General features: G+C 45.8%; 1 protein-coding gene across 5 annotated transcripts in view; it reads right to left on the reverse strand.

The window, feature by feature from the left end:
* Positions 1–14,438, reverse strand: part of jmjd1cb (jumonji domain containing 1Cb) — a 115,082-nt gene that overhangs the window by 21,247 nt on the left and 79,397 nt on the right. For 3 of the 5 annotated variants that reach the window (XM_087837017.1, XM_087837016.1, XM_087837019.1), the window contains 9 exons: positions 11,387–11,492; positions 11,125–11,249; positions 10,495–10,638; positions 9,701–9,742; positions 6,698–6,968; positions 4,626–5,177; positions 4,214–4,556; positions 1,451–2,357; positions 1,159–1,356 (listed from right to left, as the gene is read on the reverse strand). In XM_087837017.1, the coding sequence (XP_087693143.1) occupies positions 1,159–1,356; positions 1,451–2,357; positions 4,214–4,556; positions 4,626–5,177; positions 6,698–6,968; positions 9,701–9,742; positions 10,495–10,638; positions 11,125–11,249; positions 11,387–11,492 (2,688 nt within the window). The remainder of the gene's footprint in view (positions 1–1,158; positions 1,357–1,450; positions 2,358–4,213; positions 4,557–4,625; positions 5,178–6,697; positions 6,969–9,700; positions 9,743–10,494; positions 10,639–11,124; positions 11,250–11,386; positions 11,493–14,438) is intronic. The other 2 variants (XM_087837018.1, XM_087837020.1) reach the window with 1 other exon arrangement.

Consider the following 14,438-nt stretch of genomic DNA (forward strand, 5'->3'; position numbering starts at 1 on the left):
TTTTAGGAAGGTGCAGACTTTCACAGATCACATAGAGCTCAGCGACGTGCATTTGGGCTTCACAGGTGAGCTTATTTTATTATTGTGTCACACATCATGCTCATGGCCAACAGGCTTACAGGAAACCAGGGGAGCAACAGCATCTGCCAGCCTGAGGTTTGCTTTGGAAACCAAAGCAGCGACTTTTGAACATCAAAACGAGTAAACATCACTTAAGCGTCAGCACACTGGAAACAGACATCTGGATAAAATAAATATGGACATTCTAAGCTCCTCACATACAAGGTCTTAAATAATCAGGCCCCATCTTATCTTAATGACCTTGTAGTACCATATCACCCTATTAGAGCACTTCGCTCTCGCTCTGCAGGCCTACTTGTTGTTCCTAGAGTATTTAAAAGTAGAATGGGAGGGAGAGCCTTCAGTTTTCAGGCCCCTCTTCTGTGGAACCAGCTTCCAGTTTGGATTCAGGAGTCAGACACTATCTCTACTTTCAAGATTAGGCTTCAAACTTTCCTTTTTGCTAAAGCATATAGTTAGGGCTGGACCAGGTGACCCTGAATCCTCCCTTAGTTATGCTGCAATAGATGTAGGCTGCCGGGGGATTCCCATGATGCATTGAGTTTTTCCTTTCCAGTCACCTTTCTCACTCACTATGTATTAACAGACCTCTCTGCATTGAATCATATCTGTTATTAACCTCTGTCTCTCTTCCACAGCATGTCTTTATCCTGTCTTCCTTCTCTCACCCCAACCAATCACAGCAGATGGCCCCGCCCCTCCCTGAGCCTGGTTCTGCTGGAGGTTTCTTCCTGTTAAAAGGGAGTTTTTCCTTCCCACTGTCACCAAAGTGCTGCTCATAGGGGGTCATATGATTGTTGGGTTTTTCTCTGTATCTATGAAGCGCCTTGAGGCGACTTTTGTTGTGATTTGGCGCTATATAAATAAAATTGAATTGAATTGAATTAAGCACAATAAGGACAGAAAGCGCCATCCTGTTGAATGAACTGTCGTATATCAGAAACCAGACGACAGCTTAAAGGTGACACTTCTTCTTTCTGCCTTTATCCTTCTCTGGATCCTTCTTCCTTCTATCTTTGTTCACCAGTGGAAATATGAACACAAACACACGCTGACATCACGCTCCTGTACACCTACCCTCCTGAGAGAGGCCTCAGAGTTCACAGTAACAGGATTTTCAGGGTGGACCCACTTAGCCGTGGGGGGCAGGTTGAGCCCTGGTGGGTAGGACGTGGGTGTTCCGTTGGGGTACTGCCACAGGATCGGGTACAGACCGAGTCCTGCAGCCCCGCTGTGAGCCTGGGCTAGAAGAGATGGTGACGGGTGGCCCTGGCCCTGAAACACACAGACGCATCGTTAGCGTTTCTTTAATGAGGGTAAACAGACACAGACACTGCTCTGCTCCACAGCACAGGACTGCAGCACACACCTGTAGGTACTGCTGCTGGTGGGGCAGAGCAAGGTGACCCAGGCCTCCCGGGGAGTCGAGTCGAGGGTGGAGAGATGCTGCGGGAGGGGCCATGGCTGGGAGCACAGTGGGAGGCAAAAGGTGTGGGTGAGGCAGGGCGGAGGTGTGAGCAGGAGCAAGGAGATGGGAAGCTGCGTGGGGGTGTGACGCAGGGGTAAGGCAGGGCGAGTGGGGGGAGTGCAACGTGTGCAGGTGGGGATGGAGATAAGCTGCCACGTGATTGGATGAGACTGTTGCAGAGGCGGAGTTCTCTGCGTCGGAGCGAACCAGAGCTGGGTCTCTGTAAACAGTGAAGGGCTCATTCTTCTTGATAATCAGCGGGCTCTTTGTGTTGCTGCTCGCGCTGACCGCGCCCGACTCTAACCGCACGGGCTTGAAGCCAGACCGCGGAGGTTCTGCCAACTCTATTTTAACTGGCAAACGAGACGGCGGAGGCGGGGAAGTATCCGAGTACCTCGGTATTTTATGTTTAGACACCTCGGGGGAGGTGTTGGGTTTAGGTTTAGAGATGTCCACCAGGCCTGCGTGGCTCTTAGCTTTGACCAGATCAGCTTGACTTGCGTTGGGGTAGGAGGGGCTCTGAGAGCTGTCGGGGCGGGGTTTCTGCTTCAGGGAGTCCAGGTGGGCGGAGCCGGGGTTTGGGCTGATCTGAGATTTAGATATGTCAGGGGGGAGCACCGTGTTCATCTTGTGGGGGGCTGGTTGCTGCTGAGGGTGCTTTCTCGTCTCTTCAGATAAAGAGGGACTCTTCATGCCGGCGTGGAACGACTGTAGTGTATGGTGCTGCTGCTGATGAAGGTGATGGTGAGGAAGGACATTTTTCTCCTTTTCCACCAGCAACACATTTTCAGCTATAGATGTGACGGGCCTGGGAAAGAGCACAGCAGGAAACGTAAGAAACAAGAATCAAGTCAGGTTTATTTATAAAGCACATTTAAAAACAACCAAGGCTGACCAAAGTGCTGTACAATAACATACAAATATAAAATACAATAAAACACAAGTACATAAAACACCTCACTGATAAAACAATAAGTTAATACAGTAAGTTAAACCTTGCTAAAAGCCAATGAGAAGAGGTGAGTTTTAAGAGCGGTTTTAAAAGTTCCTAGGCTTGTGGAGAATCTGATGTGAGGAGGTAAACTGTTCCACAGTCTGGGTGCAGCCACAGCAAAAGCCCTCTCTCCCCTAGTCTTTAATCTGTACCTGGGAACATCTAAAAGCATCAGGTCTGCTGACCTCAAAGATCTCCTGGGGCGGTAAATGCTAAGAAGCTCTGCCAGGTAAGGAGGTGCAGTACCGTTAAGAACCTTAAAAACCAGCAGTAAAATTTTAAAATCAATCCTAAAAGCAACTGGGAGCCAGTGGAGAGAGCAGAGGACCGGAGTGATGTGGTCTCTCTTTTTGGAACCGGTCAGCATGCGAGCAGCAGCGTTCTGCACCAGTTGGAGGCGATGCAGACAGGAACGATCTAAACCAGCATAAAGGGAGTTACAGTAGTCCAGCCGTGATGTAATAAAAGCATGGACCACCCTTTCTAGATCGTTCCTGCACAGGTAGGACTTGACTTTAGCTAAAATCCGTAGATGATAAAAAGATCCCTTGACTACGGAGCTGATTTGTTTATCAAATTTAAAAGCACTGTCAAAAGTAACACCGAGGCTCTTAGTGGAGGAAGTACATTTGGAAGTTAGGGGTCCCATAAAATCAAAGGAAAGGTTGGGGTCTTTAGGAATGATAGTGACCATATTTGAACGACTATAAAGTTAAACGGTGAGAGATCAGAGATCCTGATGTGGTCCAGGGCAGGTTTCTGTGATTGCGTTCAGTTACAGTCCAGGATTGGGACACGTTTCTTTTTAATTTCACATCCTCAGTCCACTTAGTCTAACCCTAACCCGACCAGGTCATTTTTCCATCTATCCATGCACTTCCTGTTAACCTCACAGGTCTGAGTGTGACAGGAGAAACAGCAGGGTGCATCCTAAACATGCTGCTAGTCGATCTCAAGGCTACAAAAGGCGAGAGAAGCTGGGAACCTAACGTTCATGTGTTTGCACTGGAGCCTACAGAGTCTACATGAATGGCAAAAACATGTAAACACAGAGGGGTCCTAGTGGGCTGCTCTAGAGGTAACAGTAACATCCAGTGCGCTGCCCTACATCTTGGCTAAGTGAGCAACACTTTTGGTACACAAAGCACACTGGAGGAATAAATACATACGTAAAGAATATATATTTATGCATACCAGGTAAACTTCAGTAACTCCCTGAATCTGCAGGTTTTAGGGAATCACAAAGCCACAAATGTGCAGTAGCCAGGAGACAGAACAGGCCGCGATCACAGCTGTGCCAGATGTGGTTCTAGTTTTGATGACCAGAGATCCATCGTGTTCGCTAAACTTGTGTTTGCTGCTAAAATTTTAATATAAAAAAGTGTTTTACTCTCCTCCCACAAATCCAGCAGTAGTTGAGCTCTGCAATCAAACCCACTCCACAGCTGCATCACCACATTAATGTTTTTACACCTGATGTATGAACTTCATAGAATATGTCGCCTTGATCTCGAATTATCGCAGTCACCAGATTTTCAGAAACCTTGACCTCTGACCCCTGACCTTGAGATAACAGCTATTGTATCAATTTAAACTCGCACGTCGCTTCATTCTGTCGCTCGGGCGCCGTCCCAGCATCAGGTAAAAACACGTGAGCTGTCTGCACTCACCTGATGACCTCAGAGGAAGCAAACTCCATCCTGCTGCTTATGCTCTTAGTCGCCGTAACGCCGCCTCCCAAGATGCCTTGATGCTGCACGGGAGGTTCCATCTCCGTCCTGCGGCCTCCCTCTGATGGCGAGGGAGACGGCGCTACAGGAGGCGAGGAGACGGGCGAAGGGTTGAGAGAGAGGTACGGCGAAAGGGCCGTGGACTCGGCCTTTTCGGAAGCGAGCAGCGCCGACACAGCCTCTGAGCTCTCGCGGTGCACGGTGGCCTGGGCGTCATCTGTGATGTCGATCACGCCGGCGCTGTGGAGGTGGGACAGCGACGGCGTCTGGGACCGAGACGACGCTAAAACACAACACAACAAAGTAAGAACACTGAAGTGTCGTCAGAGATGAGAGACCGGCAGCAGCTCACCTTTCACAGTGTTCTTGCTGTTCTCCAGAACGCCGCCCTGGACAACGTCAGACATCAGCGGCGTCTGTTGCCGTGGAGACTGGGTGATCTGCGTTACGGCTACCAGTTCCTCGTCTTCCTTTGATAACATTTTGCTCGTTTCCTTCACTACGCTCTTTTTGACATCCTCTGTCGCTTGAAGCTCCGCCCATGGAGACAGGCGGCCAATGACAGACGAGGAATCGTTCGCCTTGGGTCCCTGCAGAAGCGGCTTCTCGTCCTCCTCCATTTTAGAAATGGCACTTGGTTTCACGTCGCTGCGAGTCTTTAGCTCGTTCTCAGAGTTGGGCTCTGAGGAGGAGGAAGAGGAGGAGGAGGAGGAAGATGAGGAGGTGGAGGAGGAAGATGAGCAGGAGGAGTGGGCGGCTCTCTTATTGTGAGGATTTTCCGAGTCGCTGCTCTCGGACAGATCGGATGTCATGTCGGTCTTCGGCTTCTTTGGACCCGCCTTCTTCTCCTCTTCGTCACCTTTCCTGCGTTTGTTCGCAGACGGCTTCAGCTTGGACTTGGGCTCTGAACAAACGACAGACAGGTGGGATTATTCTGCACCTGTGTGAGACTACACGTGACAGCGACAGCCACGCCTACAGATTGATTTTGGACAGATCGTCGCGTAGTCAAAAGTCAGGACGGTGGGGTGCATTTATAGACATTTTAAACATTTTAAGTATCAAAAACAAACAAGCTGCTGCTGAGATGTTAAGGAACGAGACAAGAGCACTTGCACAGTCACATAACACACATTACTGTCTGTTAATATGTTGGACTGTTGAATCATCATTGTTAGGGGCTGTCAGAATGCACCGTTTTAATATTCAGCACTGGAGGTAGGGCTGCACGATTAATCGTTAGAAAATCGCGATCTCGATTCATACTTATGTGCGATCTCATTTCCAAATGACAACGATTTTTAAAAAAAGACGACGATTGTACCGCATTTTGATCCGGGATGTAATCTGCATGAAAACAAGCGCTCACTCTTCCTGCTCAACAAATGACGAGGGCGGAGCTTATACCACGTGATACAGAAGCTGGCTGCTAAAATTAGCAGGAAAAACAACGGAGAGCACGTCAGGGATGACGAGAAAGTGACAGGAGAAAATCCGTCCCGGTCAACCACCCAAACATCAATAACGGGAACCTTATACAGCGCTTCCCTATACACGTCGACCTCCCGCAGGCACAAAGAAATGACGGAGGCTATCACTTATCACCTGACCAAAGATATGGCTCCATCAACACTGTGCAAAACGAGGGATTTAGGAGAACGATCAACACCCTAGACAAACGCTACACAGTGCTGCAACTATTTTTCTATTGTTGCTCTACCTGCTCTATACACGCAGTGTCGAGCAACGGTGGAGACGCAATTTCAAGCAGCACAACATTTTGCTGCAACGACAAAATGTGAGACATTTGTTGTTTTTATGTTTATTTATTATTTTTATGTTCAGTCTCAACTGTTACGAAGTTGATGTGCAGTTAATAAGTGCAATAAATATTTATACTGGAAAAGAAAATCGTGAGAGAATCGTGATCTCAATTCTAAGCTAAAAAATCGTGATTCTCATTTTATGCAAAATCGTGCAGCCCTAACTGGAGGTAAAACCTCAGTCTGACCATGACAATAATCGCCGCAGAGCCAGTGAGAGGTTGGACTGGTTTAGCCACTAAACTGGGTCAGATCCACACACGTGGGTGAGGCGTAAACTTTTCCTGAACAGAAACCTACAAACTAAACAACAACTAAAAATTGCTTCTTTTTTTCGATAGGTTAGGTTAAGGTCATAGACTGTACATAAAAGATGGGGGAAGCCACCATGACATCACATTCTGGTGAAGTCACTTTGTGAAAGCTGAACATTGATGCTGTTGTGATTTCACTGAGACACAGGCTGATATTTGTTCTGACTCTGATGAAACTGTGGACTTTTCACCACAATGACTGACTGAATGGAGTTTTCAGTGGCCATGCTTCCATAAACGCCTTCACGTGTGCATGTTTTAGCTCTTTGTGATGAAACCCGACTCACCTCGCCCTGCGGGCTCTTCTCGTCGGTCCTTTTCCTCCTCTGGAACGCTGCTATCTGATCCCTTCCTCCTGGAAGAACGAGGGTTGCGCTGCTCTCTCTGCTCCCGCCCGCTGCCACCGGGCGAGTGGTGCAATTGGCTGGCTGGTTGCTGACTCTGCTGCGATTGGCTCAGCTGTTGGGAAGCCAGCGTGCCCTGTGAGCCTTTAGAGTTGGGGCCTATTGATGTCATGATGGGGCGAGGGCTGTTAGCCTGGGCTCGTGTGTAATGACTCTACACGAATGAAAACAGAAATAAAGAACAAATTTAATTCATGCACAGAAATCTACAGAATCACAAACACAAGTCTGGTTTTACCCACCGGTACGTGCACCTCAACAACATCAGTAAAACCTACATCAGATTCTATTGTCTGGTTTCCACTGTTACGGCTGGCAGGCTGTATGCTCCACACGATCAAGCATTGGCTGACACATTTATACATGACATCAACAAACAAAGGAAGTAACCGGGCTACCATGGGTGTGAAGCAACTGTACAGATTATGAAGTAAGAAAGGAACAAACACACCGTTCTTCTGTATGGTATCTACACGACAGTCAGATATTTATGACTGCTTGATATACGTCTGCAATTAATTTAAAACACGCCTGAGTTTAGCTTCAGTCAGAGGAACGTCCACAGACACGAACACTTCCTGCAGTCATCAGGGTTTACTTTGTGTCCCTATTTATCACGTGGACAGGAAAACCTCCATCTGTGACGTGTTGAGGTTACCCGACAGGCTTTGGGTCCCAGTAACAGCACAGAAGCTTCTGGTAACAGTAGCTATTGCCTGGTTTAATATGTGAAATCATGTCAGTGAAGTTTAAACTACTTAACTTGGTGGGTGAAGATGCACAAGAACAACACTATCAGTCTGCTGTGGGGTTGGTGTGAAATACAACGAGCACAAAGTTAACATCCCCGACTGCAACTGAGGGTCACCGCCATTCAAATGACCCACGCTGCTGCTGCAGCAGACAGGAAGGACGACATTGCTATGAACTGCCACCACAGCAGTGATGGGAGATGACAGAGCACACACGGATGACTGGAGCTGTTTTATAGGCTGCAGAGTGCAGGGCAGCGAGCTGATCTCAGGCTAGAGACAGCTCGTCAATGACAGCATCACTGTCCCAGCACATCCTGATACTGTGACTCCCGCACAGCAACAAAGACACTGTCATTCTGCTTCTTACGGGATATTAGGTAATGAGGTCCAGAGCTGCAGAGAACATGAAGGTGCATTTGTCTGTAAAGTAGATGAAAACCTACAAACCAGTACGCTCAAATGATTGTAACCAGTACTGTACACAAGACAAGGCTGCATCTGCTGATCTATGTTTTACAAAGATCCTTTCAGAAGGTGTTCAGTGCTCTGATAACCTGTCCCTGAAAGCACACCTGCTCAATGCGATTTGTGACTATTTTACTAAATCTGCCAGGTGTTAGTTTACTGTACACATACAGCAGAGCACTGTGCAACACAGCAGTCAGTGCAATTCACGAGATGTTTACAAGGAACTGAATTTGCTAAATGTCCAATTTGTATTTACAATAAACAAGAACGTCTGTGCACACGAGCTGCATGTGATGATCTGAGCCTCAGCTCTGCTTTGGAAAACGACGTGTTTCATTATAGATGACAGTGATGCTGATCTGGCTACATTTGTGCTGCACGAGAACGTCACCGTAAGTGAAAGAAGTGAAACGAGGTCTTTAAGAGTTTTTTGTTTCCGTCCCTGTGGACGGCTGACACTGAGGCCTCATTACCGGGCTGTGACTTCACTTTTTGTTTGTGGGAGTGGGCGCTCCTTTCTCTCCCATTAGTCAGCGTTATCCTTATCCCAGCGTCAGCAGGTCAATGAAGTTGCCTCAGAGTCACTGAACTAAGCACCTATCCACTTTTCATGACCAACATGGGCCTGTGGTTATTTCCCTGCAATCACTAGAAGCTGACAAACACTGACATTCAGCGTTGTGTGGTCGATGTTAGTCTGTTCCTGTTAACACAACTTCTGCAGACTCTGACTGACATGTTGGAGGCTGCTGTGCCAGTGTGTTTATCCACTCTGTTGCTGACCGTAAGAGAGACACGTGCTAACACGGTCAAACCTTTGATAAGGACAGAACCTACAGCCAGGCACATGGTGCACAGGACACTCAGTGTCTGTGAGAGTCAGGATCTAATCCTCGGTGAAAGGCAACCCCACACTACACAAGACACTGCTGCACTGACCTCTGTGGTCACACACACACCGTGTGAGCCTGGGAACAGCTATATTACCCGGGGTGTGGCGGAGGGTAAAGCAGCCAGTAGATGGCGCTGTGAGAAGCACTTTGGGCTGGTTACTCTTTTAATGAACATGTGAAACATCGCAGTCTTTGACTTCCATGAACACAATGTAATCGGTGTTCACAGAAAACGTTTTAAACTGAATATTAAACCTGAATATTAGACGTTTAAGATGATTCAGGCAGGTCAACTATATTCATTTAAAAAACACTGATCTCCACATTTTACCTTCACAGAGTTTAATTTGTCTGCTTATTCAAAAGACAAATGGAGTAAAACTATTGATGATGTGTGACCGAGTGCCTGCTGAGGCAGCCAGTATTATTTAATACAACCTGACTTTAACCAATAAGACTGAGAAGACCGATCAGTCCGCCTCCACTGAAGCTGATCACTGACCGTGTTTCCAGCTTTGGCCCCAGACTGCATCTCAGTTCAGAGGTGATGTGTGGAGCTCCACTCCAGATAATCAGCTTGTTTTTTTACCAAATGAAAACAGTAATCGCATCACGGCGCTTTGCATTGTAAGTGCAACCCTGAGCCTGAGTTAAATTTCGGGGTGTGTGAAAATGTTGAGCACAGATGACGTCTGTCAGCTTTGTTCTACTGCAGAAAGTGTAGGACTGGAGGGTTGGGAGGTGGTGTAGCAGTGGGGGTTCTGGGGTACCTGAGTGCTGCCAGTGGTCCCGCCGGGTCTCCCTCCCGCCATCTTTAAAATGTCAACGACAACAGGAAAAAATAATAAAAAGAAAAATAACAAAATGAAATGAACACAAAGAAAATGTGGGACAAGGAGAAATGTTGTTATTGACTGCGGGACTGGCTAAGAGTTCAACGTTAGCTCCGTACACCAGCTTGCGTGGCAACTTGACATTACATCACCACAGTTTAAAGGTCACCTGCTGACATCGCAGCACACGGAGCCAAGAGGTGAGCAGAACAGCGCCTGTGTGTCTGACCTCTTAGTCGAGGTTCATAGAAACTTTTACTTTAAAGGCAAAGTTGGCAATTTAAAGATACGGTGAACACAGAAAATAAGGAAGGACATTGGTCAAACAGCTCTGTGGGAGATTCCGGAGCCACAGCCCTGTTCAGGGAACGCTGATTGGGAAATTAAAGGATAATGACGCGGAGCGTGCAGAGATCTGTGTTGACCAATGTCTCTGACACGGACAGATACACAGAGATGCAGATGATGCTGATTAGATGAAAAGCAGCAGCTTGTGCTCGCTAACAGAAACAACACCAAAGCCACATGCTGGATGCGTTCAGCTCGACAGTCATGAATCTTTTTTATTCTGCAGCTGTGTGCGTCTCATCCCTTTGTCATCTCCACACCCTCATCAACTGAATATTTTGCACACAATCCATTCTTTATTCCTCACGTCTAATTTTACCTACAGCACAGGTGACAGATAGTTTATCATATTTGCTGCTGTGTCTTTGTGCGTCTGTACTCACGTGGGCAGCGTTGTTGTTCTGACTGGATCGCGACCTGCGTCTGGAGGTAATGCCGATGTTTTCCCCTTTCAGCAAAGAGTGAACAACGTCATCCAGAAAGGTCATCTGGACCATGGATGGATCCACGTTCTGAGGCTCTAGCACCTGAGCACACACACCAGGTTCATTCTTGGAGAATTCAAACGATATGATGAACAGAAACTAGATGCAAATGTAAAAAACATCATTACAGTATTTTACGTTACTCTGCATGCACAGGTCAAGAACAGAATATCTGCTAACCAACCATTACAGGTATCCTTCAGCCTTGGAGTGGATACACCAAAACGACCTCTGACCCTGAGGTAACTAAGATTCAAACACTTCTGAGACTTTGAGTATCATCTATGGTATCAATGTGATTTCAGTGTAAATCAGTAACTGGGCAGTGTCCTTTTGCCTCTGTCTCTTAATACCAGATGAAATCAGACGTCTGTAAATGATTATTATTTTAAACATGATGACGACAGAGGGGAGGCTGCGTCTCAGGTTCTAGTTAAGGTCACACGTCCCATCCTTTCAATCCATTTCACACAGTGTAAAACTGCTTAAATAATAACATCACATAACTGTGCGAGCGCATCCACGTACCTGGTCATTCATAACGACCATGTTTCGACTGAAGAGGTCGTGATGTGTAATGATACCAGTGAACCACTGGGTGGCCGAGTCTTGTCTGTACACACGCACACGGTAGCCATTTAATGAGTAGGGACCTGCAAGCCACAGGAAACAGTTCCCACTGCAGTTATAGTCCCACTGCATGTTCCTTATAAAACAACTGTTACAGATGTCACTGACGTGCTGAGACACCGTGTTAAAATGCCACCACATCGTCCAAACAAAGACTTACCTTGCATAAAAATTTCCTGCACCTTCTGGTCTTTGAGCCAGCCTTTCACTTCTTCGTGAAGCTGAGGGTTGTCTCTCAATACTGGGTTTTGACTGTCCACCTCATCCTTAAAGACACCAACAAGCACCAGCAAATGATGAAACGTGTTTGAGTCAAAGAAGCCCCGAAAGCTCAGAAACAACCAGACTGACACAGACGATGGTTTCTCAGCTAACGGGGCACCGTGTTCATTTCAACTTCAAAAGCTAATAACTCACATTTCTTTATTAACGTGACCAGATATTATTATTCTTACATGTAAGAAAAGAAAGAGTTATGTAAGTGAAGCCCACTCGTCACAGTGTGTCAGAGCCTGCGTGTCTTCTTGCACAGGCTGCTGTTAGCTCTGTGATGGCTTTGCTGTCTAATCGAGACGTCTCTTCCTTGATGAATGGTTCACACCCTGTGCCCAGTCCAGACTGGGATCATTATACCGTACTTGCTGGAATATGGTTGATGAAAAGATCCGATGATCATTCTTTCCGGTTCTGGATTTTCCCAACTGTAATAACGGACTGATTTTCCCTCTGCTAACATTTCTGCTTCCTCTGATGGATGTGTGTGTGTTGTGGGTTCAGATAAAAAGCTTGGAATAATCTTCAGACAGTTTTCCTGCTTAGTTCAGTTTATATCTACGGAATAAAGGTTTTCACATCACACTTCTTTTCTAATGCATCACATTTCAGTGTTTTATGATGTTTTCATGCATGTTCATACAGCAGCACGATGTACAGCAGTGCTGTGCACACATTGTTGTTTAATGACTGAACATGAGGCTGTTAAAGGATTAAATACTAACTAATGCAGTCACCTCCCTCAGTCCAGACTTCTGTGAAGGGTAGCAGTGGTTGTTTATTTGTGCAAAGGCCTGTCTTAGTAGAAGCTAAAGCAGAAACATGATGAGAGCTAGCACGGGGAACTGAAATCTGTGGGTGAATTCAGCAGTAGTAATTACAGTGATGGAAACTTGCACAGGAAAAAGGGTTTTAACGACCTTATTTTGGGGCACAGATACAAGCTCTTTGTTTTTGTTTTGTGCATTCAGTTTGTTTATATCTCGATGACCACTGAAAATACTTATATAAAGCTGCAAAGTCAAAGGTGGCTTTGCAGCAGATGGCAGCTACTTGCACACATGTCATCCTTTGGTTGTCTCGGTAATCCTCTAAAAGCAGGTCATGTGTCAGCCGTCGTATCCTGCCCTGGCGCTCACAGTCACTGCACACCTCCAAGGTGAGAAAAGTCGGGACCATTTCGCATCGGCGCTGGTTATTTTTCTCTTCGTCTCTTGAAGTCATCAAACATCAGAGTAAATCCCGTCCAGTGTGGACGCAGCATCTAAAGCTCCAGCATTACCACCATGGCTGAGACATCAGCGGATTCTCACCACAGTGACTGAAAACATTTAAAAATCCAACTTCTGTGAAGATCTGATGATGTTTAGGTTTATAAAAAAAACAGATTCACTCTGAAACTAGAAACCAGGAAAAAATGAAGTGTTTGAAAGACGTGATATTATATTTCATACAGCTGTGAGGCTCTACTGTCAGTGGCAACGAGCCACAACCAAGTGAAACAAATACTACCCAGAAAGATTCACACACATATTTCTACATGATACCTTGTTGGAGTAGTTTCTTAGATCTACAGTAGGGCTGCCACAAACGATTATTTTGATAGTCGACTAGTCAGATCATCATCCATTGGAGGTAAAACGTACAGCTTATTGCACCAGCAGCATCTGCTCTTATATAACTATCATTAGCTTACAGCTTTAAGTGTTTAAGGTATATGCTAACTAAAAATAAAGACAAGATGATAGTTTATTAAATTTTAATGAAATTTGCAGATTGTTTCAGTGAAGTTTAATAAACTCCTTGCTATCTAAAATATAACAGGACACCGGAGTAAATTCTCCAGCATCTCACACTTCTGATAATCAGCTGTCTGCTTGAAGTTTATTCAGCTGTGTAAAAACTATAACTTTAATCTCAGCCAAACCGATTTACTCAGGAACAAATAAAATACAAAAAAAAAGCCAAACAATAACATTTTTAAGTTATCTAAGTGACTTATATATCATGTTTAACCCGAGTAGCGAAAGACGGCGGTGGGTTTGAAAACGATTTGCCGGGAGTCCGGTGCTCTCATGGTTCTAGTTAGCCTAGCCCCCGGCTAGCTATCGAGCTAGTGGCTAACAGACGTCTCCGAAAACGTCGGAGCGCTTTTGAAAATATGTGGTGTCTTGATAAACTGAGCAGATATTTGAGGTTTACACAGCTACATTCTCGCCTGAAAATATGTTAAACGTTTATTTTGTGACCCAGAAAGAATAATAAGAGTAATATTAAAACTAACTAGCTGCCGCCATTGTTGGAAACTGAGCTGGGCTGCGCTATGAATTCTGGAACACAGCTTCTTCTTCTTCGGGGTTTAACGGCAGCTGGCATCCTTGTACATGCAGTGCTGCCATCTTCTGTTTCAGTCCGTTATTACACTCTTAAATCCTACTACTTATTCCTGCGGCTTTTGGGATCTTTCAAAGCTTCAAACGACGCGATTTTGATAGTCGACGTAATCATGACTAGTCGACTAATCGTGGCAGCCCTAATCTACAGTGTACTTGTTATTTATTTTTTAAATTAGTTTCTGTCTTCATTGGACAGACGCAGTGAAGAGTGACAGGAAAGCAGAGTGAGAGAGGGGAAGGGCGGCAAAGGGCTGCAGCTCGCCGCTCTTCACCATCATACGGCCGCCTGCTCATCCCTCTGAGCTGATTCATTTATTAATGTACACTTTGTACTACAAGTGTTAGTTTTTACTCTTCTGTGACCTCGTTTTGATTTCACAGTATAAGGCCCTCACTGTGCACACTACTACGTACTGTTTTTATTTTAACACATTAAAAGTATCAATAATTAAATGTTTCTATAACAACAGATTTTCTGCTGTGACAGTAAAAACACCAAGGTAACAGAGACAGAGATGTCACAGACACAAAGGGGAGACGTCC

This window comes from Neolamprologus brichardi, unplaced genomic scaffold (assembly GCF_056152115.1).
Source record: "Neolamprologus brichardi isolate AB-2024 unplaced genomic scaffold, ASM5615211v1 NODE_ptg000038l+_length_1369362_cov_1, whole genome shotgun sequence".
Classification (NCBI taxonomy): Eukaryota; Metazoa; Chordata; class Actinopteri; order Cichliformes; family Cichlidae; genus Neolamprologus; species Neolamprologus brichardi.